At 38.2% G+C, this 25,796-nt stretch overlaps 1 protein-coding gene and 1 long non-coding RNA gene across 2 annotated transcripts; one reads left to right on the top strand and one right to left on the bottom strand.

Annotated features, from left to right (window-relative positions):
* Positions 1-1,838: 1,838 nt before the first annotated feature.
* LOC111581107 (uncharacterized) lies at positions 1,839-25,796 on the top strand. The gene is made up of 5 exons (XR_008601522.1): positions 1,839-1,899; positions 2,994-3,119; positions 3,788-3,913; positions 23,905-24,018; positions 25,156-25,796. It is a non-coding gene; the product is annotated as an uncharacterized LOC111581107 (long non-coding RNA).
* Positions 5,333-22,471, bottom strand: LOC111570984 (polyunsaturated fatty acid lipoxygenase ALOX15B-like). Its single transcript, XM_055010321.1, has 15 exons — positions 22,318-22,471; positions 21,983-22,159; positions 21,546-21,744; positions 21,307-21,388; positions 20,964-21,086; positions 20,739-20,842; positions 19,503-19,669; positions 19,248-19,391; positions 15,911-16,114; positions 15,567-15,653; positions 15,304-15,473; positions 13,180-13,301; positions 12,971-13,071; positions 10,010-10,180; positions 5,333-8,305 (listed from the first exon to the last, which is right to left on the bottom strand). Exons 2-15 carry the CDS (start codon positions 22,133-22,135, stop codon positions 8,126-8,128), a joined length of 2,007 nt encoding a protein of 668 aa, XP_054866296.1. The 5' UTR covers positions 22,136-22,159; positions 22,318-22,471; the 3' UTR covers positions 5,333-8,125.

The following is a 25,796-nucleotide window of genomic DNA, read 5'->3' on the forward strand; positions in this document are numbered from 1 at the left end:
GGAGGTAAAGTAATATTATGCTTATTTATGAATAAACCACCACTTTTGTAGTCGCTTTGAGTGATTTCAATTTTATAAAGGAACCGTGTTTATTGTATTGCTTATCATTTTCCCTTTTTCCACTTAGAGACTCTCCAAACAGTCTTGTCTTCTGCAGAGCAGAGGTTATTTTCTTCATTATTATGTTTTTTGCTCATCTCATTTTCTCTCACTCTTCCAAGCTACATCTCTCCAACTAGAACTGCGGTTCTAAAAGCTTCTGTTTTAGTTAAAAATCCCATCTACACTTGCAGAAGAAGAAGCAAAATATGAGGTCAAAAGTAGCACTGTAGTTGTGTTTGTACCACCACACAGGGTGCCTAAAACACCACAAGTCTCCAGACGGTGCTCAGCAATATTATATGGTACACAGAGGAAGCTGGAGGTCGTCGGGGGCAGCCATCGCTTCAGGAATGCGATCATACTTTCTTCAGCAGAGCGTGCACAACAGGAAACAGTCAAATCACAGTAGGAGACAAATTCTCTACATGAGAAGAGAGCTGTGTCTGAACTGTAGACTTTGGTATCAGCAGAAGTGGTGGAAAGTGGTTGATCTGGAGTGTACAGCAGGTGGAGCCGAGTGAAAAATAAGGGATTATCAGAAGAGAAAAGATAGCAACTGCTTGAGGATCTGCTGTAAAACTTCACTGTATCTGTGTCAGTGTGAAATATTTAAAAAGTACTGGGTATTTTAAGGGCTGCACAGTGGCTCGGTGGTTAGCACAGTCGCCTTGAAGCTAGAAGCGGTGAATAGATAATGGATGGATGGATAGTTTAGGCAATAATTCAGCATTTTGGGAACTACTCTTGTTCGTATTTCCAGTCTTGTATTGTGTCAAGCTGAACAAACAGGCCCCTGGATCCACCAGGACTGGGAACAAGATAATCTCAGGTAGCTCTGAGCAAGAAAGGTAAACCATAAAAGGTCAAACTGTCCATCCATTATCTATACAGTGCTTAATCCTCATTAGGGTCATGGGAGGGCTGGAGTCTATCCCAGCTGACTTAGGGTGAAGGCAGGGGACACCCTGGACAGGTCACCAGTCTATCACAGAGCTACATATACAGACAATCACTCACATTCACACCTACGGACACTTTAGAATCACCATTTAACTTGAGCATATTTTTGGACTGTGGGAGGAAGCCGGAGAACCTGGAGAAAAGCTATGTGTGCACAGGGAGAACATGCAAACTATGTGCAGAAAGATCCCATGCCCACGCTGCAAACCGGGGAGGCAACAGTGCTAGAAGATCCCCGGTTCTTTGACAGCGCTAGAAGATCCCCGGTTCTTCGACAGTGCTAGAAGATCTAAGCCTCTAGCTGTGAGGCAACAGTGCTAACCACCAAGCCACTGTGCAGCCCAAGGTCAAACTATTATTAAAAAAATATATAATTAACTCACACTGAGTAGATACATGATTTATTCCACAATTACCTTTATTTGTTGATGTGTTTTCATAAGTTTGCATTTGTGATAGTCATGAATAAAAACAAAAACAGCTATAACAACTTCAATGTGTGTGATGGTATGAATAGGCAAAGAGACAGCTATACTAACTGACTAGGATCTTGTACAAGAGGTTAAAATATTCCTCTCATATGGGTTAAAAAGACTTCAGGAAATGTTAAATATGTTGGTAAAACTGTTAAATATGTTTTTGTTAAAAATGGTAAGAGCTTTAAGAACTGTTGAAGAATGTTAAAGATCTGCGGGTTGAGAAGTTGTCAGGATCTGTGATCCACTTGTTCAGACTTATGATCATGATTGATTGCTCATGCCTGCGGAAGCCGGAAGGGGGAGCTCGCCACCGCTATGCTTCATTCGGACTGAAGCTGCGGAGGAAGCGTTGCATATTGTGAGCGTGCTCTTTTTCATCCTCTTCTTCAGGTGTGATTTCCGTGAAATATAGTTTTCGGGGTGTTTATATGAATTGTGTTAATGTACTATGTTAATTGAGTGTGTGTTTTGGAGCATTATTTTGCGAGACAAAATGTTTGAATTAGCTGTCTGTCCAGCTAGCTAAAAGTGCTTAGTAGCCGTGACCAGCACGTGCGCGTCACATGGACGACCGTGGTATGTTGCCGTTTGGGACTGTGTTTTATATGTTTTAGGATTTATGTATTGTTTATGAACTTGTTATTTGAATATTCATGTCAAGAGATTGTTGTTAGTATGTATGTTTACTCCTTATAATAAATTCGGACTGGAGCTGCAGAGGAAGCGTTGCATATTGTGAGCTTGTTCTTTTTCATCCTCTTCTTCAGGCCTTAACACATTTCTCACAAATATGTTTGTATCAGCCAATCACACTGAGGAGTTAGGAGGATGAAATAATTGAATATCAGCAAGGAATCAATGAACATAATCAATCAAACAATATGTGAGCTGTTTAGACTAATATTCTATCGCCACCTCTTGATTTTATTTCCCTGTTTTTCTAAATTTGTTGGCCAAGGTTTGTCATGAATCAAAATTGAAAACCAAGAAAGATGACCAATTATATGTGTAACCAGCTGAGGTGCTGTTAGAGAAGCTTTTTTAAAACTCCTCAGTACTCATGGAGGAATACATTTTAGCTGACTTGAAATTTTGGCATGAGGGAGTTTAAAAATTCAGAAGGCAGCATCTCACACAGTCTGACTGACGCAGTAATTAGTCTGCTGAGTCAGCTGTCCGAGCTGTAAAACATTTCCATGGGCCTAATCAAGTTCATTATAATGAATATATCTGATTGTGTTGGTTAGTTCTCATGATAACAGTGTCAGTGTCACCCGAATTGATTTTCAATTGATCTTCAATTCATGACATTTGGTTTCACTCAGTTTGGAAGTATTAAAATGCAATTAAAGAGATTCTATATTCTTAGAACATGAGCTTATAATATTAGCATTAAAGCAAGGTCTTGGAAAGCAAGGCAGATTTATGTCACTAACTTCAACATCTTCATAGGTTTGGGTTCTTTGAGGAGAACACACCGCTCTGCTTTCATCTATGTCCTGTAGCTGCTCATCTCAACTCAACTTCCTTTTCTATGCTGTACTGATTGTCACCATGGATTCTTAGAGCTGAGTAAAGGTGAGATTCTGAAATGTGTCTTTTCATTCTTCATGTTTTGTAACCAGGGCTTCAAAGTGGCTTAATGGTTAGCATTTTCACCTTGCAGCTAGAAGATCCCCTGTTTGTGTCCCAGCCTTCCCGGGATCTTTCTGCATGGAGTTTGCATATTGCGTAGGTTTTCTACGAGTTCTCTGGCTTCTTCCCACAGTCCAAAAACATCCATCCATCCATCCATTTTCTTAATCCTCATTAGAGTCATGGTGACCTGTCACCCTGGACAGGTCACCAGTCTATCACAGGGCTACATATAGAGACAAACAATCACACTCATGTTCATACTTACAGACAATTTAGAATCAGTCCAAAACCATGCTGAGGTTAATTGATAATTCTAAATTGTCGAGGGGTGAATGTGCTTGTTTGTCTCTATATGTAGCCCTGAGATAGACTGGTGACCTGTCCAGGGTGTCTCTTACCTTCACCCTAAGTCAGCTGGGATAGACTCCTCCCCTAATGAGGATTAAGTAGTGTATAGATAATGGATGGATGGGTGAATGTTTGGTAACCAGGAAAAAAAGGAGGTTTACAGTGTAATAATCATGATCTACAAACCTGCTCCTTTTCTGTCAGCGCTTCAGCAATAGTGATACATATCTCCCTCTGGGTTCTTCACTTTAACCTTGCAGGGAAACCACAGGTCTTCTGGGTACAGCCAAGAGAAGCTTTTTGTCAGCTTCAATCAGCAGCAGCTTTCCAAGGGAGGTACATCAGGACACAGAAAATGGAAACTCCTGCAAACAGACAGCGAGAAGGTGAGAGACTCTGTGCTCCGTGTGCGCTGCCTGTGGTGGCACAAATACAAGAGCAAGTACAAATTGAAAATATTGTTCTGTCAGTATTTAGCCAGTGTCTTTGCAGCCAGTGATTTTGGGGTAGTGAAGTGCAAATTTGGTATGAAGTTTGCCTCATCATAGACAAATTGAGACGTTTGCAAAATCACACAACAAAAACAAAGTGATTTCTACCTTCCTTCTTTTGACAAAAGTGTTGTTACACATTTTAAATCCACAGCAAAACAAAATATTATTATGACTTTAGTCCATATTAAAGTAATGCATGGTGATGTTTCTAGGGTGCATGATTCATTCACGGAATTCATTTTGAGAGAAGTATCTAAAATAAGATGAAAAAAATAAATGATTGAATAATTAATGGACTCTGAGAAAAAGAAGTGAAATACGGGGAGAAAAAAAGACTGAATTTTAAAAAAAAAACATGAAGAGAATTCAGAATTCAGTCCCAGAAATCTGATGTATTACTAAAAATAATAATGCACTGAATTAAATCTAGAATTGTTACTGTTTGTGTTTCCCCTCTCGCTCCTTTTAAAGGACCCCCAAACATGCGTAGATGTAAACCCACAATATATGAGAGCATTAGAATCACATTCAGGCTGAGTCGGTCTCCATGCAACAATATAATGGGCTATTTGTACTGAAAAATCTTTGCATTTTGAAAAGTTCAAGAAATATGCAACACATTTCAACACTAAGTCAACAGTAAGTGTGAAATCCAGGGATTATCCAGACCCACTGCTCCAAGGTAGAAGGTTACAGAGCCTTTAACGAATATGAGCCATGTGCATTTACGGTCCCCATCTGTGCCAGCCAGATTAGCGAAAACATGATCACACCTTAAATGATGTTGTGTACAGTGCAAAGTGCCACTAATTTACAGTGCTGTAATGTATCTTCAGCAGTAATGAGAGGTGACAACGAACAGTAAGATGTGAAAACTGCTCTCACTAAGCAACTGCTGCAGATAAACAATGGACCTATTTGGTGTTGTGTTAAGACATAAAAGCACCTTCTTTCGATTACAACTACAAGAACTTAACGTTGAAGCTCAATAATGTAAATGCAACGCTTGTAAAATGTCACAGTTACACAGTATTTTGTCACATCTCATCAGATCTTTATGAAGCTCGTAAAACAAAGTGTCTGAAAGTAAAGTGATGCTCGTCTGGGTGTCTGTTGAGCCAACTTGTGTTAAATCTTCTGTTTTGTTATTTACTGCTACAACAACTAAAAAAGAGAGACAATCGTATTTTTAGGAAAATTAAAACAGCAATAAAATAGCAAAAATATGAGTTATCAAATATTGTTCTTATACCAATATGGAATAACTTGCAGTGGAATGAGTGGCTTAGAAGAAAGAATCTCACATGCAGATCAAAGTTTAGCTCAGTTTATTAGTGCCATGCTATGTGACAAGGGTGTCAAACATGCGGCCCGCGGGCCAAAAACAGCCCCCCAGAGGGTCCAATCCAGCTCACAGAAAGACTTTGTAAAGTGCAAAAATTACAGAGATGTTAACTGCAAATTTTAAATTTGTAAAACTATAAATTTAAAATAATTTCTAGACCTTGAGAAGTTGTTCTGATTATACAGTAAAATGCTAGATTGGTCATTGTTCTTTTGCCATTTTGTGTCTCATTTTTGTAATATTTTATCTTGTTTTTGTAGTTTTTTTTGTCAGATTTTTGTCATTTGTCTCATGTTTTTGTAGTTTTGTTTATTTTGTCATTTTGTGTTTTTCCTTTTTGTCTTGCGTGTGTTTTTTGTCTTATTTTTCTCATTTTGCGTTTCGCAAAATGTTGCGAAAGTTTTTGTTGTTTTGTGTGTCATCTTTGGTGTTTTGTGGTTTTTTTTATCTTGCTTGTGTTGTTTGTCAATTTTTTGTCATTTTGTTTCTTGCTTTTGTCATTTTTTGCCTAATTTGTGTCATTTGTCTATTTTTTGTTACTTTTTAACTTTTTTGTCAAATTTTTTGTCTTTTTTTGTTTTGTCATTTGTCTCATTTTTTGTCATTTTGTGTCTCATTTGTGTAATATTTTGCCTCGTTTTTGTTATTTTTTTTGTCTGACTTGTCGTTTTGATCATAAACAGAGATGAAAGTTTTCCGGGTTTTCCCGGAAATCCGGGATTTCAAATTTTGTGAGTCCATTTCTGGGAATCTGGGAAAATTGATTGAAGTTTTCAGTGAAAATCAGAATTTGATTGATAGTATTCTTTTTGAAAATCTTATTCTTATCGCTAATGCGTTGTTTGTTGTTTATATTCCTGTACGGAGGCAGCCATTTTGAATCTCGTTCATTGACGCGATTCCAATCTAGTGCTGAATACATTGCTGCGAGAATTTGCGAGAGCGGATGCACTGAATAGCGCCAGTTTTGAGTACAAAGGAGAGATTAATCATTGAATAGCGCTCATTGAATAGACGACCTTTGCTTTTGTGTAAATGTAATGACCCGTACCTGTCAGGACAATGTTTAAACAGGTAGACAGGCACGCTGACGTGCATGCTATAGACGCGACAGTCAAGAACGCGTTCCGGTGGTCGTGGTTAAAAGAGAAAGATACGAACGGCGATTTCTTGTCTGAATATATCAGGAAATTAGACAAACCAGGTACGTTTTTTTAAATTTTACAAAAATAGATATCAATATATTGATGGTTTACTGTGTCTTAAGGTTCCTGTCTTAATGATATTATAATATAATCCTTATAATAGATTAGTGACACATCTAGACTAGAGTATGAAATGATTAATATATGAAATATGGGGTACTAAACTACTGAATAGTTTACATTACTGAACATGTTAACAGGAATGTTTCCGCATTTTTATTAACATTTTCACAGTTTTGTGCTATTCTTTTAATGAGGGAAGGGGGTTATGAAATTCTGGGCTTGGCCCTTAGGGGAAGTTCTGCCGAAATTTTTTTCAGGTCAGGACTTAGAATATTTTTTTTCTTTTTTTTTTTTGAATGAATATTATTTGTGCATGTTTTAGAAAAGAAAGATACGAACGACAATTTCTTGTCTGAATATATCAGGAAATTAGACAAACTAGGAACTTTTTTTTTTAATTTTACAAAAATAGATAGACCTCAATTTTTTCATTTTTTTTTGAGTGAATAGATATCATTTGTGCATGCTTTTGATAAGATAGACTCCATTGAAGATCTATATTGTTTGGTCATTTTTAAATTTTTATCTTCATTGAATATTGCGTGGTCATTTTAATTTTTTATATATATTCTTATTGTTAATAAAGACTATAATGCTATGTTAATTTAATTGTAACAATGACACTATTATAATTTATTATTCGGCACTCGCATAAGGCTGCCTTCGGCAGCCTCTTGGAGCACCATCGGCGCTCACTTGGCAAAGTTGCTTAGAAAAAAAATTTTCAGGGTTTTTTGCCAACAGCCACTTTCATCTCTACATAAAGTAAAATACTAAATCATTCAGTTCCAGATACCTGTGACTAAATGTTTTTTTTTTTTTTGATAAACTGTGATCTGTAAGCTGTAATGATCAACTGAGGCATAATATTGTTGAAATTGAATTTATTTTTCTTCAGAAATTTCAGGTTGTTCATAAAGTTTGGTAAAAAGATAATTCATTAAATATGAACATTTTCAGAATGCACTTTTTTGCACTAAAACAAAGGAAAGATTTGGAGTTGTGGTTATTTATAGGTTATTATGCTCTGATTTTACTGGTCCGGCCCACTGGAGATCAAATTGGGCTGAATGTGGCCCCTGAACTAAAATGAGTTTGACACCCCTGCTATAAGAGAACAAACATGTATCACAGAAAGTATTGAATAAAAATGCAAAGTTTCCTCACAAAAAAAATATCATTGCAAAAAAACACTTCTTAATACTGCAGATTCACATCCTGTATTTCACATCTGATTTCTGCCAGCAGTGCCATGTTTACCACATTCAGTGATCAACTAAGAGGAGGATTTGGGATTATGAGGTGAAGCAATATTTTTTTACTGCAGCTAAATCTATGAGCCTGCCTACAAAATACATATCAGCATGCAAGGATCATGAACAGTGGCTTAGTATCAGTTAAAATGACAACATACAGTTCCTCCTCTGTGGCCCGTTTCTTTAGTATGAAGCTGAAATTGGTCACTTTCACAGGAGTCACACCTTCTAGTGTTTAAATGGCCACACTATTTTCTATCTCCTTCGGATCCATGTATGTGTATGGCACCTCCAAACCCTTGTTTCTGGCTTTGATGAATTCGCTCAACACTTCCAGCTCTCCTTGAAAGCTCTGTATCATCTTGCAGGGAACCTCCTCACTGAAATGGTCGTCGGGGTACTGGCCAAGAGCGACCTGACGAGACCAATCATACAATCAGCTTCTCTGCCAATAATATTTCAATGTTTATCAAACACAGACTCTTGACATTATAGTGTGCAGAAACTTGTACATACAGTGCAGTGAAAAAGTATTTGCCCCTGTCTCTAATTCTTATTGTTTTGCATATTTTCCCCACTTTAATGTTTATGATCATCAAACAAATGTAAATATCAGACAAAGATAACCCAAGTAAACTCAAAATGCAATTTTTAAATGATGTTTTTAATTATTAAGGGAAAAAAAACTATTCATAGCTACCTTGCCCTGTGTGGACAAGTAATTGCCCCTTAAACCTAAGACTACCTTGGACTACCCTCAGCGGCAACAACTGAAATCAAGTGTTTTTTATAACTGGCAATGAGTCTTTCTCATCTCTGTGGAGATATCTGGCCCACTCTTCTCTAGCAACACTGAAGGGTTTTCCGGCATGATCGGTCTTTTAAAGGTCATGCCACAGCATTTCAATAGGATTCAAGTTCAGACTTGGTCTAGGCCACTCCAAAACCTCCATTTTGTTTTTTAAAGCCATTCAGAAGTCGACTTGCTGGTGTGTTTTGGATTGTCGTCCTGCTACAGAACCCAAGTGCGCTTCAATTTGAAGTCACAAACCGATGGCCAAACATTGTCCTTCAGGGTTTTCTGGTAGAGAACAGAATTCATGGTTCCATCAATCACAGCAAGTCGTCCAGGTCCTGAAGCAGCAAAGCAGCCTCAGACCATCAAATTACCACCACCATGTTTGACTGTTGGTATGAAGATCTCTTGTAATGAGACACCCACCCTTCCATAAAGTTCAACTTTCATCTCGTCCGTCCATAGAATATTCTCCTTAAATGAGGATCGAATGAGGAAATGGGGATCATTCAGATGTTTGTTTGCAAAAGTAAGACGAGCCTTTATGTTCTTTTTGGTCAGCAGTGGTTTTACCTTGAAACTCTGCCATGGATCCATTTTTGCCCAGTCTCTTCCTTATTGTTGAGTCATAAACACTGACCTTAACTAAGCCAAGGGAGAAGATCTTTATATGTTGTCCTGGGTTCCTTTGTGACATCCTGAATGAGTCGTCGCTCTGCTCTTGGGGTATTTTTGGTCAGCCGGACACTCCTGGGAAGGTTCACCACTGTTCCGTGTTTTCTCTATTTGTGGATAATGTCTCTCACCGTGGTTCGCTGGAGTCCTAAAGCTTTAGAAATGGCTTTAGAACCCTTTCTAGACTAAAAGACGTCGATTACTTTATTTCTTGTCTGTTCTTGAATTTCTTTGGATTGCAGCATTTTGTTGCAGATTTTTGAGATCTTTTGGCCAACTTCATTTTCTCAGACAGGTTTTATTGAAGTGATTCCTTGACTGAACAGGTTTGGAGGTAATCAGGCTTAGGTGTGGCCAGTGGAATTGACTCGCTTTCCAAAAAATGTGATTAGTCACAGTTAATTCATGATTTAACAAGGGGCCCACAGGGCCAGGTAGGTTTGGATAGCTTTTTTCCATAAAAAAAATTAAATCATCATTTAAAAACTGCATCTTGTGTTTACTTTGGTCATCTTTGTCCAACATTTAAATTTGTTTAATGGTCTTAAACATTTAAGTGGGGGAAACTTTAAAAAAATAATAAAAATTTGAGAATAGTTTTTCACTGCACTGTAAATTGTCATTTTTCATTGAGTCATGTTCACTTACGAAGTCGCTGGACTGCTTGCTGAGTAGCCAAATGGCTGCCAAACCGTGAGCTGTTGCGTTAATGTCAGGGAGCGTCTGCAGCATCGTGGCCTCGCTTGTCGTCCCCTTTCTGGTTGGTGGGGGAAGTTGCAGGGAGGTGGGTGTGTTGGGCATCCAGCCACTGTAGTCATACTGCAAGGAATCAATAACTGATGAATAACTGAAGGGATGTAGCAAAGTGATTGGTGTTTAATTCCATCTCTATTTTTTATTTTTTTCATAATTGTTGATGCTTTTTTGCTCATTTCTGTTCAGACATTCACAGATCCCAGAGGATGAATCCAGTGAGTTTGACATTGACAGTTTTGACAGAAATGTCTCATCAACTGTGGATTGTCATCACTAACTCAGGATGAACTCTAATAACCGTGGTGTTCCATCATCATGTCAACAATTCAGTCTGTCCAAAACCTCTGTTTAAAGTTGAATAAAAGTTTGGGGTCACCCAGGCAATTCCATGTTTTCCATGAAAACTCACACTTTCATTCATGTGCTAACATAACTGCACAAGGGTTTTCTGATCATCAGTTAGCCTTTCAACACCATTAGCGAACACAATGTAGCATTAGAACACAGGAGTGATGGTTGCTGGAAATGTTCCTCTGTACCTCTATGGAGATATTCCATCAAAAATCAGCCGTTTCCAGCTACAATAGTCATTTACCACATTAACAATGTCTAGACTGGACTTTTGATTAATTTAATGTTATCTTCATTGAAGAAAAATGCTTTTCTTTCAAAAATAAGGGCATTTCTCAGTGACCCCAAACTTTTGAACGGCAGTGTACGTCACCAAGACTTACTTTCCATTTAGTGTCCACCAACTCCAAGGGAAAACATCTGGCTCTTTAGCTACTAAATACTTGAGTATGTACAGGAGCTAGTTGCTAACTTTGTGTCTTTGCATAGGGTACATTGGATTTATAAGAGCTTGTCCACAAGAAAAGGGGTGTCTTCTGTCTTCAAAATCGATGCAGATTAAAGCTGGTTTGTTTGGAAAACCAAAACAATGAGCTGAAAGACTCTGAAATTCTCCTTTTAGAGATGGGTGATATTTTCGGTTTATTCGCGGATATTAAAACAGTCTGGTCAATGTTATGAAAATGTTCAGTGAAGCTTTAAAATGGGGATAAAAATGAAAGTTCAATCTTGAAAAGCAGCTCAAACTGTGGCCATGAGTAACCTGCATCTAAAAACATGTCTCTTTTCACTGAATATTAACCCACCAAACTGCTCCATACATTAAAACAGATTTTATTCTACACCACTGTTCAAATGTTTGGGGTCACTCACACAATTGTATGTTTTCCATGAAAACTCGCACATTTTCTAATCATCATTTAGCCTTTCAACACAATTAGCTAACTAGTGACCCCAAAATTTTGAATAGTACCATATATATATATATATATATATATATATATATTAGGGCTGGAACTGTAACGTGTTACTTTCGAGTAATTACAGTGAAAATAACGCGTTAAAAATAATAACGCAATTATTACGCAATTAACGCAATTCTGGCACACCGGTAACTGAACACTCCAGCCCAGTAGGTGGCGGTAATGAACCTAAAATGTGTTTGTAGCCATGAAGAAGAAGCACAGGAAGTACTGAGTGACGTCAGGCACTGGTGAACAGTGAAGGAAGATGAGATTGAGCTTGTTGGGCAGAAAGTTTTCTTTTAAAAATCTTCCCGATGGCAGCTTGGATAAAAGCCTGGTTGTGTGCAAATTGTACAACAAAGAGTTTTCTGATCACTGCGTCACTTCAAACCGACGATATCACCTCAATGTAAAACATGTTGCTGTTAGCACCAGAGCTAACGTTAGCTACGAGTCATGCTAACGGCTAACGGTGTAGCCATCCCATAATAGACCACTTTTCTAGACAGTGCTTGAGTTTACAGAAAGTATTACAATGTTGAATAAAATCGCTATAATTGCACTTAGATTTGCAGTAATCTGTGAATGTAGCAGACAGATGAAAAATGCAGATAAATAGAAATGAAACATTTTTGTGGTTTAAGTTTTTACTCCGTAGAGGCTCTGCCTCCTTGGAGGAGGAATAACAACAAAACTATCTGTCTTTTAATAACTTAATTATAAACTTTTTGTTTATAAAAAATTACATGAATAAAAATTGATATTCCTATAAATAGAACCATCAAAATTACACCATTTATCAGACCCAGAAAAGATGAAAACAGAATGAATCTCTGGATTTTCAACTTTTTGAAGCTCCTTGAACTACTTATGATGATTTTATGTGCCATACAGTGGAAAAAACAACTCAAGTCAGGCTTTAAGTCATCAAAATCGCTTTTTTCTATATGTCCCATTTTCCTTTTTTAAATTTTAAATTATAAACACATATATGTCTATTCATTGATTCAACTGTCAACCACAATTTTATTTGAATTGAAAAACTTCACTTATTGTGTCAAATATTGCTATTTGAGAAAACTGCAATTAATTGCAATTAATTACAAAGCCTGTAATTAATTACATTTTTTAATCATGTCCCACCACTAATATCTATCTATCTATCTATCTATCTATCTATCTATCTATCTATCTATCTATCTATCTATCTATCTATATATCTATATATATCTATATATATATATATATATATATATATATATATATATATATATATAAAATCCACCCACCTGTTTGCATGTTGACACTATAAACTCTGCCCATTAAAATGATTATTATGACTATAATTCCATTCTGTGAGCACAGTATAATTGTGCCTCTAATGTGGTTGTATAACAACCTTCAAAGTTCATAGCATTTATTTAGCCAGAATTCATCTGTCTGTGCAGTTTACAGAAAATTACAAAACCTCATCAAGCCATTCTATAAAACACTGAAATATGTTCACCAATTATCTAAGTAAATCACGAGGATTCACCTGTCCACTGTTCACAGCTGAGTGCTGGCCAGAGCATGTGAAGATCATCATGGTAACAAACTTGACCATCTGGGCTACAGTGGTGAGGCTCTGTGGAATCCCTGATAATCAGGAGAATTAACAGTATGACTTCAACATGTTCAGGAAACCAATCTGAAGTTTCATTTATGTATGACTGTAATATGATAAAATCTTCACATAAATCCCACCTGTGTTTGCTTGGGACAGGAATCCATGTTCAAAAATGTCTGAAGTCCACTTCTGCAGTTCAGTGTCTTGCTGGACTTCAGCATCACTCTTGTAGTAGTGGCCAAGGATCCCCTCCACAAACCTTTGAGAAACAGGAATATACTCTATAACTTCCTACTTGAATTTTATTTTATTTATCACATTATAGACACCAGAATTTTTCCATAATATAAGATAGGAAATGTTTTTATTACTACTATAAAATGTTGGTAAAGAATGGAATAAGGGATATAAAATGGGTGGAGATCAGATGTTACACTGTAGAAACTGATATCTTTAAATTATGAATGGAAAAACACTTTACAAATGTTTTCTCTGTTTAGAAAGTCTGACTGGTTTTCCATTTTCAAGAGAAATGTTCCTTATGATCACCTATTTAAAAAGGCAAGCTGCAGAAAAAAAGATGTATTGTACCCTCAGTATTTACTTCCACTATCTGTATAGTGATTTGCTTGAATGAGGTTTACTGTATTCTTGGTAACACAGCCTCAGTGAGCTACAAATGAAGGCTGAGCAGTCAGATACTCCAGTCACTCACGATGAGTAGTGGCAAAATCAAACCCTTGTTTTGCATGAAAGTCTGACTAAATATTTGTTAGTGAAAAAATTCCCTCTCAGTGTTGGGCATATGACCTTTTAAACTGATTAATTGTATCCTATAATTCTGCATTTGTATTTTCAGATTGCTCCTCTGTCCTGACCTTGCTAACACCACATCAAACCTCTTATGTCACATCCAACTTTTGAACTCATCTAAGACACAAACTGTGCAAAGCATGTTTTTCTTTTCTTTTTTTTACTTTAGTGTCCTCCATGACTTCTTAGACTAAAGTATCCAAATCATCCGTGTTACTGCATCGATATACACAGCCTGTCCAAAGAAAAAGTCACACACTCTAATATTTCATTGGACCACCTTTGGCTCTGAGAATGACACATTCACCGTGGCAGCATTGCAATAAACCTCTGCAATGTCACAGCATTTATTTCTGTCCAGAGATGATTAATTTTCTACCAAGATCTTATATTGATGATGGGAGAGTTGAACCGCTGTGCAAAGTCTTCTCCAGCACATCCCAAAGCTTCTCAGTGGGGCTGAGGTCTGGACTCTGTGGAGGCCAATCCATGTGTGAAAATGACATCTCATGTTCCCTGATCCACTCATTCACAATGTGAGCCCCATGAATCCTGCCATCGTCATCTTGGAACATGCCCATGTCATCAGAGAAGAAAAACTCCACTGATGGAAAGACCTGGTCATTCAGTATATTCAGATAGTCAGCTGACCTCATTCTTTGGGAACATAATGTTGCTGAACCTGACCAACCCCAGATCATAACCCTAAACCCCCACAGGCTGGTAGACACTAGACATGATGAGTGCATCACTTCATCCACCTCTCTTCTTACCCTGATGCCCCCATCACTTTGGAACAGGGTAAATCTGGACTCATCAGACCACATGACCTTCTTCCATTGCTCCAATCTTTATGCTACCTAGCAAACTGAAGCCTTTTTATTCTGATTAGCCTCACTGATCAGTGGTTTTCTTAGAGCTACACAGCTGTTTAGTCCCAATCCTTTGAGTTCCCTTCACATTGTGCTTGTGGAAATTCTCTTACTTTCACTATTAAACATAGCCGTGAGTGCTATTGTTGATTTCCTACAATCATCTAAGAGTTTGTTCTGACCACATTTGTTCCTCAAAGATGATGGTTCACCAATATCCTTCAGGTTTTAATAATACGTTGGACAGTTTTGGACCTGATTTTAGTAGCTTCAGAAACCTCCTTAGTTGTTTGCTTGATGCAGGCCAATAATTTGACCCTTCTGAGACAGATTAACATCCTTTCCATGACCACAGGATATGTCTTCTGACATGGTTGTTTAAGAAATGAGAAGCTACTCCCTGCATCAGCTAGGGTTAAATAAGTTGTTGCAGCTCAAACATATTCATCACTGCAGTAATAATCCAGTGGAGGGCTCTTACCTATTTGCTTAGTTAAATCTAAGTGGCGTCTTTTTCTTTGGACAGGCTGTGTATTAGTTATCAGTGTCATGCAAAATGAAAATTCTCTACTGTACTTGTAGATGATGTCCCACAGCTTGAGTCCATCATCTCTGTAGTAGTAGTTTGGCACATCCTCCACACCGCGCTCTGCAATGTCATCTGGTATACAGAGGGAGGTGTAGGTCATCTCAGACAGAGATCTTTTCAGGAACGTCGTCATAGCCTCTCCACCAGAAGATGCAAACTAGAGTCAAATCGCAGTCAGACAAATGTTCTACAAATCTTACAAAATACATTGTTAGGTAATGCTCTCTTGACTGTGTTGGTCTTGTCGTACCTGAGTGAAAACTCCAGTCTCAGAAAATAGACGAAGCCGAGCTAAGATGTTGATGTGCAGAGTGTAGCGAGTGTGAGGGATGAGAAGCTGTAGAAAAAGGGATCTCTGTTAGTAAAACAGTACATTGGAACTGTAGTTTGTGCACTCTGTTTTATCTGAAATTGATTTGAAGTTTTATATTCATATTTGCTGTTTGTGTTGTTTTTTTATCCTGTTTTATCCATGTATTATGAACAAATAAAATGACTTTTTAGTAATAAACTAGGGAATCTCGATGCTTCTACACCATTCATTAGTGTGAATAAACGCACACCAAAGTTCAATGGTACATTTGCTGCAGTTACCTTGTACAGAGGATGAATCATGGGCACATTGCGCAGCAGCGACACTGCAAAAACTTCTGCCAGTAAGTGGGTGCGCAGCAGGTGAACGTTGAGCTGATGCTCGTTGAAATCCGCACTTCTCACAAAAATCTTTGCCGTCAACCAGTCGTACTCAGAGTCAGTAGGATAGAAGATCGGGTTGTCATCTGCTGGATTCTGCTTCAGCTGCAGATGAAGGACAAAAGATTCAAATCACGTGGAGTCAATATCAATTAAGAATTTTCTGTAACCGCTGTATGTTTGCCTATTCAGGCTAATTTTGTTCTGCTTGGTATGTTGGTCTTGACTTGTTGGTCTTGGTTGTTAAGAGCTTTATATGTCAGAAGACGGATTTTGAATTCTATTCTAGATTTAACAGGAAGCCAATGAAGAGAAACCAGTATAGGAGAAATATGATCTCTCTTGCTAACTCCCATCAGTACTCTGGCTGCAGCATTTTGGATCAGCTATAGATGTCTGAGAGAGCTATTGTGACAACTTCACAATAAGGAATTACAGTAGTCAAGCCTAGAAGTAACAAATGCATGGACTAGTTTTTCTGCATCACTCTGAGACAGGGTGTTCCTGCTTTTTACAATATTTCTCAGGTGGAAAAAGGAAATCCTACAGATTTGTTTTATGTGTGACATGTCCTGGTCAAAGATAACTCCGAGGTTCCTCACAGTAGTACTGGAGGCCAATGTAATGCCATCCAGAGTAACTATATGCTTTGTAAGCAATTTCCTAAGATGTTTGGGGCCAAATACAATGACTTCAGTCTTGTCTGAATTTAGTAGTAGGAAATTACAGGTCATCCAGGTCTTTACATCCTTAAGACAACCTTGCAGTCTGCCTAGCTGATTAGTTTCATCTGGCTTCATAGATAAATACAATTGAGTGTCATCAGCGTAACAATGGAAATTAATACTGTGCTTCCTAATAATATTGCCTAAGGGAAGCATGTATAATGTGAACAGTATTGGTCCTAAGACAGAACCCTGAGGAACTCCATGATTAACCCTGGTATGCTCAGAAGAGTTATTGTTGACATGCACAAACTGGAACCTGTCTGATAAGTAGGATTTAAACCAGTCCAGTGCTGTCCCTTTAATGCCAATACAATGTTCTAGTTGTTTTAATAAAAGTTTATGGTCGATTGTATCGAATGCTGCACTAAGGTCCAACAAAATAAGTAGAGAGAACAGTCATTACCTGACCCTATGAGAAGGTCATTAGTAACTTTCACTAGAGCTGTTTCTGTGCTATGATGCACTCTGAAGCCTGACTGAAACTCTTCAAACAAGCTATTCCTTGGTAAATGTTCACATAATTGATTTGCAATTGTTCTTTCCAGAATTTTAGAGAGAAATGGGAGGTTGGAAATTGGTCTATAGTTGGCTAAAACATCTGAATCTAGAGTGGGCTTTTTAAGTAAAGGTTTGATTACAGCAACCTTAAAAGCCTGTGGTACATAGCCTGTTACTAGAGAGAGATTAATCAGATCTAACATTGAGGAATTAAAGGTAAAGCCTCCTTGAACAGTCTAGTTGGGATAGGATCTAAAAGACATGTTGATGGTTTGGATGTAGAAACTATTGAAATTAATTCAGAGAGATGTATGGGAGTGAAAAATTCTAAATATCCATCTGGTCTTACAGCCAATTCTAAAGCATCTGTATTCGATGCTACATCTGTGACATTTGTAGGAAGGACCAGATTAATTTTTTCTCTAATCGTAATAATTTTATTTGTAAAGAAGCTCATGAAGTCGTTACTGCTCAAAGCTAAAGGAATACAAGTTTCAACAGAGCTCTGACTCTTTGTCAGCCTGGCTACAGTGCTGAAGAGAAACCTGGGGTTGTTCTTGTTTTCCTCTATTAAAGATGAATAATATGTTGTCCTGGCATTACGAAGAGCTTTTTTTTTATAAATTACTAGACTATTTTTCCAAGCTATATAAACTTCCTCTAAATTAGTGGAATACCACTTCCTTTCTAGCTTTCGGGATGCCTGCTTTAAAGTCCGCAGCTGGGAATTATGCCAAGGAGCAGGTCCTCTCTGACATAGAACTTTCTTTTTTACAGGTGCAACACTATCAAGTGTTGTACGCAGTGAGGCTGCAGCATTATTAACAAATAATAAATATAATAATAATAAATATTAACAAATAATCCACTTCTGTGGTGGTAAAATTATATTTCCCTTCCATTGTATCAGTAAGTGGTGCTGAATTAAATAGAGAGGGTATTATTTCCTTAAATTTAGTCACCGAATTGTCAGACAGACATCTACTGTAATGACATTTATTCTTAACTCCTATACAATCCATTCTTGTAAATTGAAATGTTATCATAAAATGGTCAGAAAGAAGAGGGTCTGGGGAAATACTGTTACCTGTTCGATTTCTATGCCATAAGTCAGAACGAGGTCAAGGGTGTGATTAAAACTGAGTTGGTTTATTTACATGTTGAGAAAACCCAATTGAGTCTAATATTGAATTAAAAGCAGTCCCAAGGCTGTCACTGTCCACATGAGCATGAATGTTAGTCACCCACAATAATGACTTTATCTGAGCTGAGCACTAAATCAGGTGAAAAGTCTGAGAATTGAGATAAAAACTCAGAGTAAGGAGCAGGAGGATGATATACAACAAAGAAAACTGGTTTCTGAGCTTTCAAATCTGGATGAGAGACTGAGAGTAAGATTTTCAAATGAAGTGTAACTATGTTTAGGTCTCTGGTTATTTTTAAGCTAGAGAGGTAAATTGTTGAACAGTGCTTTTGTAAAAAGTGTTTTTTTTTTTGTACTGTCAATGAAAGTCAAGCAGAACGATGCTGTGGAAAATAATTTCCCCACAGGGACAATAAAGTCTAAGTCTTGTTAATGTGGTAAATGACTATTCTAGCTGGAAACAGCTGATTTTTAATGGAATATCTCCATAGGGGTACAGAGGAACATTTCCAGCAACCATCACTCCTGTGTTCTAATGCTACATTTTGTTAGCTAAAGGTGCTGAAAGGCTAACGTATGATTAGAAAACCCTTGTGCAATTATGTTAGCACATGAATAAAAGTGTGGGACTTTTTCACTGGGCTCAGAAAGTAATGAACTTGCTTTCCCCACAGAAAAAATTCAAAGCTGCCATCTAGATACACTACTGGCCATGTAGCTGCTGCTAGTGTCTGCTAAAAGGTACAGTCAGCAAGGTGGATTTCTACAGTCACTGGGAACCTACATCTTACATATTGAATAAAAGCTGCCTTGATCAATACTATAACATAAAACTTTAGCATTAGAAGCATTTGAGTGTGTTTTTCACCTGAATGGCAATTGGCATCAGCTTATCATCAGGAGTTTTCTGGAGCAGAACGAGGGGAGCCATCAAGTACTGCTTCTTCCCATTGATGGTGTTTGCTTGCAGTCCACCCAAACGCTTGTAGTCACACAGATATATGTTGCCTTTCTGTTGGGAATATCAGTAAGAGTGAGCAGCAACACATGCATCTCTTACTATGATCAGAGATGATACAATAGGTACAAAGGACAAAGGATTTTAGGAGTAGGAGAAAATCACCTGCATTTCGTCAGTCAGTTTACAGTGACCATGGAGGAAGATCTTGTCAGCAGTAATGGGAAAGTTTCCAGGCAGGACTTTACAGCGTTGGATCAATACGGGGTTGACACCATTTAGATACTGGTAACCAAAGAAAGCATCCTCCTTCCAGTGTTGCTGAGTATACTCTGGAAAAAGAGTAAGATTTAATGTTGTAGTGTTTAAAACTTTGGGCTCTGTCACTATCATTACTGGAACTTTTGACTGCACGATATAAATTGGAGGAAAATAAACTGGCTGCACAGAATTCAGTGTCTTAGACATATGTTGCTCCCAGCCAAAGTCTTGATTACATGAAACCTACTACAGTTAGTATTCTATATAATGCAACACCTGGATCTGTTTGGATACATCTGCATTTTCTTCACATTTTATAAAAGCGTGACACAATTTTCATAATAAAAATAGCTTCTTTTTAGAGCAAAGTTTCCAAGTTGAGTAGGAAATGAACGGACAGTTCAAGTGTTCATTTGTTGTCGTAGTTACAGTGGCGCCATGCCACTATCTTGCAATGACTCAGAAATCTTTAACAAATCCGTGGATCCAGACTATAAGCCGCATCACTGCCAAAATCTGATCATTTGGTCTTTGTGTCATTTTAGACCTTTCCTGGAAATTTCATCCAAATCCGTTGGTCTATTTTTGAGTAATGTTGTGCACAGACAGACAAACCGACAGCGATCGTCACATAACTCCGCTGCGTTCCTTGGTGGAGTAATAAAACTAGACATGAAAAATTGAATCACATTATGTTCAGGTAGCAGCAGATTTAGGTTAAACACTTTAAAGAAACCATGACACAGGAACCAACCATTCCCATCCATCCATTATCTATACACCACTTAATCTTCAGTGGGGTCATGGGGGGCTGGAGTCTATCACAGCTGACTTAGGGTGAAGGCAGGGGACACCTGGCCAGGTCACCAGTCTATCACAGGGTTACACATAGAGACAAACAATCAGACTCACATTCACACCTACAGACAGTTTAGAGTTACCGATTAACCTCAGCACGTTTTTGGACTGTGGGAGGAAGCTAGAGAACCTGGAGAAAACCCGTACAGGCATAGTGAGAACATGCAAACTCCAGGCAAAAAGACCGGGGAATAAAAACTGCCAAATTTTTTTAGGAGGTAGTTGAATGCATGCTACTGTACACACTGTATAAAGTAATCCATTAATAAGATACTACAGTACCTGATACGGGAGTCCATTTGTTGTAAAACACCTGACTGATGTCATCAACATTAGTCCATGGCTCCTCAGAAGCTGACAGTCCTTTCAGCTCTAGCTCTGTCATTCTAGAAAGAAAAAACAAAGCAAGTTCATTATGGTGCTGTAGCTAATTTCAATAAGTAGATATTAAAACATCTACTTATTTCAATATCTATCTATAAATAAGCAGACAGATGAGGCCTTCACCCTATGGATGCTGTGAAGGCAAACTCTGTTTCCTTGGTGAAGGAGAAGCGGACCTCACAAGGCAGTGAAGAAAGGTCTTCTGCCTTAATGCCGTGGGGTATTCCCTCCATATACGCATCCCAGCTAGGAAAAATAAAGAAGAGCAGAGTGGTGACAATGGATTTGAATGTATCTGCAGTTTGTGGTTTGATAGATTTTAATAAATCCTGGCAGATGGAACAATGTTAAATTGTGGTTCATTTATCATGATGCATCATGAATCCATATTCAACTGATGGTAGAGGAGGTCTGTTAGGTTTGAGTTGCGTATTTACTAAAATGTGTGCAAACTCTGAGCTCTCACCGATACTCTTCCTCACGCTGCTTCAGCTCCTGCTGTCGACTGTACCTGCCAAGATGATGGGTGTCGTCAAAGACTCTCAGAGCTTTAAAGGAAAAACAAAAGAACCAGGTTTAGAACTGTTGACTAATACTGTATGATGGGATGAAGTTGCTCGAGACTCCTCAGTCTAGTTTGCAGAGCCTGTTTTTGTTTCTCATCTTCTGTAGTCGGTACACAGAATATTACAAGTCTCCACAAACCTGTTCCCTCCCTGAATTGGTGCACTTCGTTGTCAGTGATCCAGCGGTAGATGGGAAAGTTGTAGATTTCTCCTTCAGGGGATTTCACTTCTACCTTGGCAGGGAACCAAGCGTCGTCTGGGAACAGAGGGAGACGCTGTTTGTCTAGTTCGATCAGCACCAGCTTTCCAAGGGAGGTGGGGCAGGACACGTAAAAGCTCTAGAACAATGACAGAATACAAGAACTCTAAAAAACTGTAAGAAATCAAGATCAAGTGTGTTTGTAATCAGTTGGAACGAATAAAAATGCTGCAATACGATGGCCCTGATTGAATGATGAGCTTTTGGGAACACTTGATGCACATTTCCTGTTGCTACACGAGTCATTGAGACAATCTGTGCAAAGCTGAGGAAGCATGTGATAGATTTAAACATGCAGATGCATATTCTGAACTTACTAGTCCCTTCACGAAGGTTAAAGCTATTTTCCAGGGCGTGAGCCATGTGTGGTCGCTCTCTCCATCTGTGCCCACCAGCTTAATGTTGATATTGTTTATAGTGCTGCCACTGGCAAGAAAGCCAGTGTGTACAGTCACTATATATTCCACCATTTTCAATCTTCAAAGTCTGGAATGCTAGTGAGGAGAGAATATTACAATAACCATTCTGTGATTGTCAGATGAACCGAGGTGTGCAACAACATTAAATAACAATGGCAAAAGATATAACAAATAATACTGAATGATTCATTGCAGTCCAATCATTGCTTATTGAACTCAAACATCTGTCCTACCTCTGCCAATAAGGGGAAGTTCCTTTGAAGAAGTGTCCAGTTGTTAAAACTTATCACCACTGATTTCTCTTTTTATACACACAGTTTGGTGGGAGTGTTCAGTCAGCAGCTATTATCAGAACGAATGCTGGGCATGTACAAACAACTACTGCACCTGAAAAAAAAAGGAAGGCGGTGCAAAACTCTCAAGTCTGAAAGCAATACCAGTTGTGAAGAAAAATTACTCACTTTCTCACGACTGAGGTGCCCCCTCAGCCATTAGTTTAGGACATCCTAAATGCCGGTGTGTCTGCAAACTTCAGTCATCCTAAAAATCAAGTGTAGGTGCCAAGTCATCCCAAATTCTGCAAACCTGTTTATGCTCACTCAGTCCCTAATATGACCCTGAGACAGATGCTTGGAAAAGATGACATAGGAATGAAAGGCAACTGTTTGGCTGACAACGTAAGAATGACAAGGTTATATTGTTGTATTCCTGTCCAGATGGATCCTGAACTAACAGTCCTGTTCCCATATGTGAAGTGTAGCCTTAACCCTTTAGAACCCAGCATAGCACTGGCACTACGTTTTGCATATTGATTTTTGATTGGCTGTAGATTTTAAACCAGATAAGATAGATCGATAATTCTTTTTGCATATAAAATCTGGGGAGTTACACTAACATTTCACACATTCACCAGGTCTCAGGGTGCTTTTTCGTTGCAGTGATGGGTTTGTAAAAATACACAATAAAGCGCACACAACAAAACTCTTTATAAACCAGACCACCGGTATTTGGAGGACTTCTTACGTTGAAATAAGCGTGATCACGTTGTGGCCATGACCTGTCCCATGATTCTTATGTGTCCATACCCGAGAGGCTCCTGTCCCCATCAACAGGAAGTGGCGTTGTTGCCGGGAGTTGTAGTTTTTCAGCCGACAACTACAACTGTAGTTTTCGGCTGTAGCCTGCACAGATAGGAGCTCTCACTCGTTTCAGTCCCACTTTTTTTTTTTTTTTAACAAGAACATTCAGACACACAGCCCACACACACACCAGACATCCACCACGGTCCGTGTACAGATCTGGTAATTGGATTTTCCGTTCTGAAACGGGTATTGAAAAACAAAAAATGAGTGGTTATTTGATGTTCGTTTTAAAATACAAAAATTAAAATTGAAATACAAGACGTTTTTCCTTTTCATGATCAAAAAGGGATATATGACTTTTGTTTTTAAATGCTTTGATTTTCGTTTCATATTTAGAATAACAAGAAAGTAAAATCAGTAAGAGACAGAAACAAAAAAAGGTCAGTTTTTTCATTTTCTGAGACTGGAAGTGGTCATCAGCAAGTGTGGAGTAGACTGTACATACCTTTTTTTTCGTGAGTTTTCATGGTCAAAATGAGAGATCAGGTGGCCGATCTTAAAATAAATCAATATTGATTTTTTTATAGAGCGTTAAAGTTTTGCGAAGCCAGGAGGCGGGACTACTTGATTGACAGTCCGGTCTGGAATGATTGACAGGTTCTATGGAGGAGGCAGCAGAGACTCTGTTCTCCTCGTTTGGATTAATTCTGATATAATAACTGTTGGTTTATTTTTCAGTGGAGCAGCAGAACATTTTCCACAGACAGTTTTCCTGCCCGTTGGCTTGTTTTAACCAGTTTTCTACCTTCGGCTGATTTTACCAGCAGACACTGAAAGGACTCTGATAGTTCGGTAAGTAAATGTTTATTTTCGTATGGTGCCGCTTTTAATGCACTTTATATGCAGCTTCAGGGTCAGATATAATGTGTGCCATGCACTCCAGATGTTGGTGGAGTTTGTTTCAGTGTGTGTTGACCAGAGAAGAACGTTAGCATAGTAAATATTAGCTTTAATGTTAGCGATGCTAACCGAGCTAGCTGCTCAGTCGTAGCCTGATTAAAGCTAACGTAGCATCAAGCTAATGTGTTGAGTTTCATGTAAACAGCTGAAGTGTGTTGTGTTCCTGTAATGTTGTTCATTAAGTTCATAAAACTGTGGCTGGTTGACATTAATGTAACGTTCAGGAAACTTAAATGTGATTAAAACAGTAACATTAATGTTCTAGTTGTCAGTAATCAGCTTTAATTTGGCACTAAAACAGACTCTGATAGTTTTAAATGACATCAGTTTCATTAATTTGTTGAAAATTGTCTCATTTGTTGTTGTGATGTTGCTGCTGATTCATTAAAAGCAGATGATCCATGTTGAAGATATGTTTAGTTCTAGTATCAGAAGTACAAGAAGAAAAATGGAAGTTTAGTTCTGCGACATCAAAGATTTCAGGATTAAAATAACTAAATAAGTCTTTATGCCTCAAACTTTATTTTTACAATAAAGAAATAATGAAATAATCACAGATAATAAAAATATAAATAGCAGAGAAAACCTGAGAGATTAATTTCCTGAAAAGTCTGTGAAGGAAAAGCAGCTTTTTTATCCTGAAAGATCAGAATCAGCTCCAACATCTGCATCTGACAGCATCAAGTCAACCAGAAAGAAAAGAAAAAAGAAAATGACTTCTTTCTGATCACATCTGTTCCGCTGCTCACAGTCTGCTGCTGCTCACATTCTTCACATTTATAGTCCACTTTTAAAAGTTCAGCAGACAGGTGCTCTGCTTTGGAGTGTGACGATGTCGTCGGTGATGTGGAGAGTGAAGTTTCCGTTTCACCCACAGTGTGCTTTAGGGCAGCCGGGTCGGACTTGATGTTTGAAATACTGACCGACAGCTCAGATTTAACTGTCTGTAGTTCCGTTTTGATGGGTGTTACACTTTCACTCAAAGCCGCCAGGAGCTGGGTCTTTAAAATAACCACCGTCTGGTTACAGAGTGAAAGTAGCAACTCCTTAAGGTCAGAGATTGCAGCATCTGAGGGCCTCTTCAAAAGAAGACGTAGTTGATGAAGGCGTTCTGGGGCAGGACCAGAAAGACCACGACCAAGCAGCCTTCAGATCTTAGGCAGCGTTTCCCTCAGGTGGGTGTCAACGGTGTTCACGGTCAGGTCTGTGGTAATAAAAAAATGTCATAGTATAGCATGTTGCTTTAAAAACGTCATAGATGGCATGTCGCTCAAAAAATGTCATAGTATAGCTTTTGGTCCAACAGATGTCATAGTTTAGCATGTCGTTCAAGAAAATATCATAGTATAGCATGTCAGTCTAAAAACGTCGTAGTATAGCCTTTGGTCCAAAAAATGTCACAGCATAGCATGTCGTCCAAAAAAACTTCATAATATAGCATGTCGTCCAAAAAACATCATAGTATAGCATGTCGTCCAAAAAGCATCATAGTATAGCATGTCTCTTTAAAATTGTCACAGTATAGCATGTCGTCCAAAAAACGTCAGAGTATAGCCATTGGTTTAAAAACGTCATAGTGTAGCATGTCGCTCTAAAAATGTCATAGTATAGCATGTCGCTCTAAAAACGTCATAGTATAGCATGTCGCCCAAAAAATGTCATAGTATAGC

The sequence above is a fragment of the Amphiprion ocellaris genome, chromosome 4, assembly GCF_022539595.1.
Source record: "Amphiprion ocellaris isolate individual 3 ecotype Okinawa chromosome 4, ASM2253959v1, whole genome shotgun sequence".
In the NCBI taxonomy this organism is placed as follows: domain Eukaryota; kingdom Metazoa; phylum Chordata; class Actinopteri; family Pomacentridae; genus Amphiprion; species Amphiprion ocellaris.

Coding starts and splice junctions, on each gene's coding strand:
- LOC111570984 (XM_055010321.1), bottom strand. CDS start 22,135: ATGGTGGAATATATAGTGACTGTACACACTGGCTTTCTTGCCAGTGGC. Junction 16,115..19,247: donor TGATGCCAATTGCCATTCAG/GTGAAAAACACA, acceptor CTTCATCTGCAG/CTGAAGCAGAATCCAGCAGA. Junction 10,181..12,970: donor CAGCTGTGAACAGTGGACAG/GTGAATCCTCGT, acceptor GATTCCTTGCAG/TATGACTACAGTGGCTGGAT.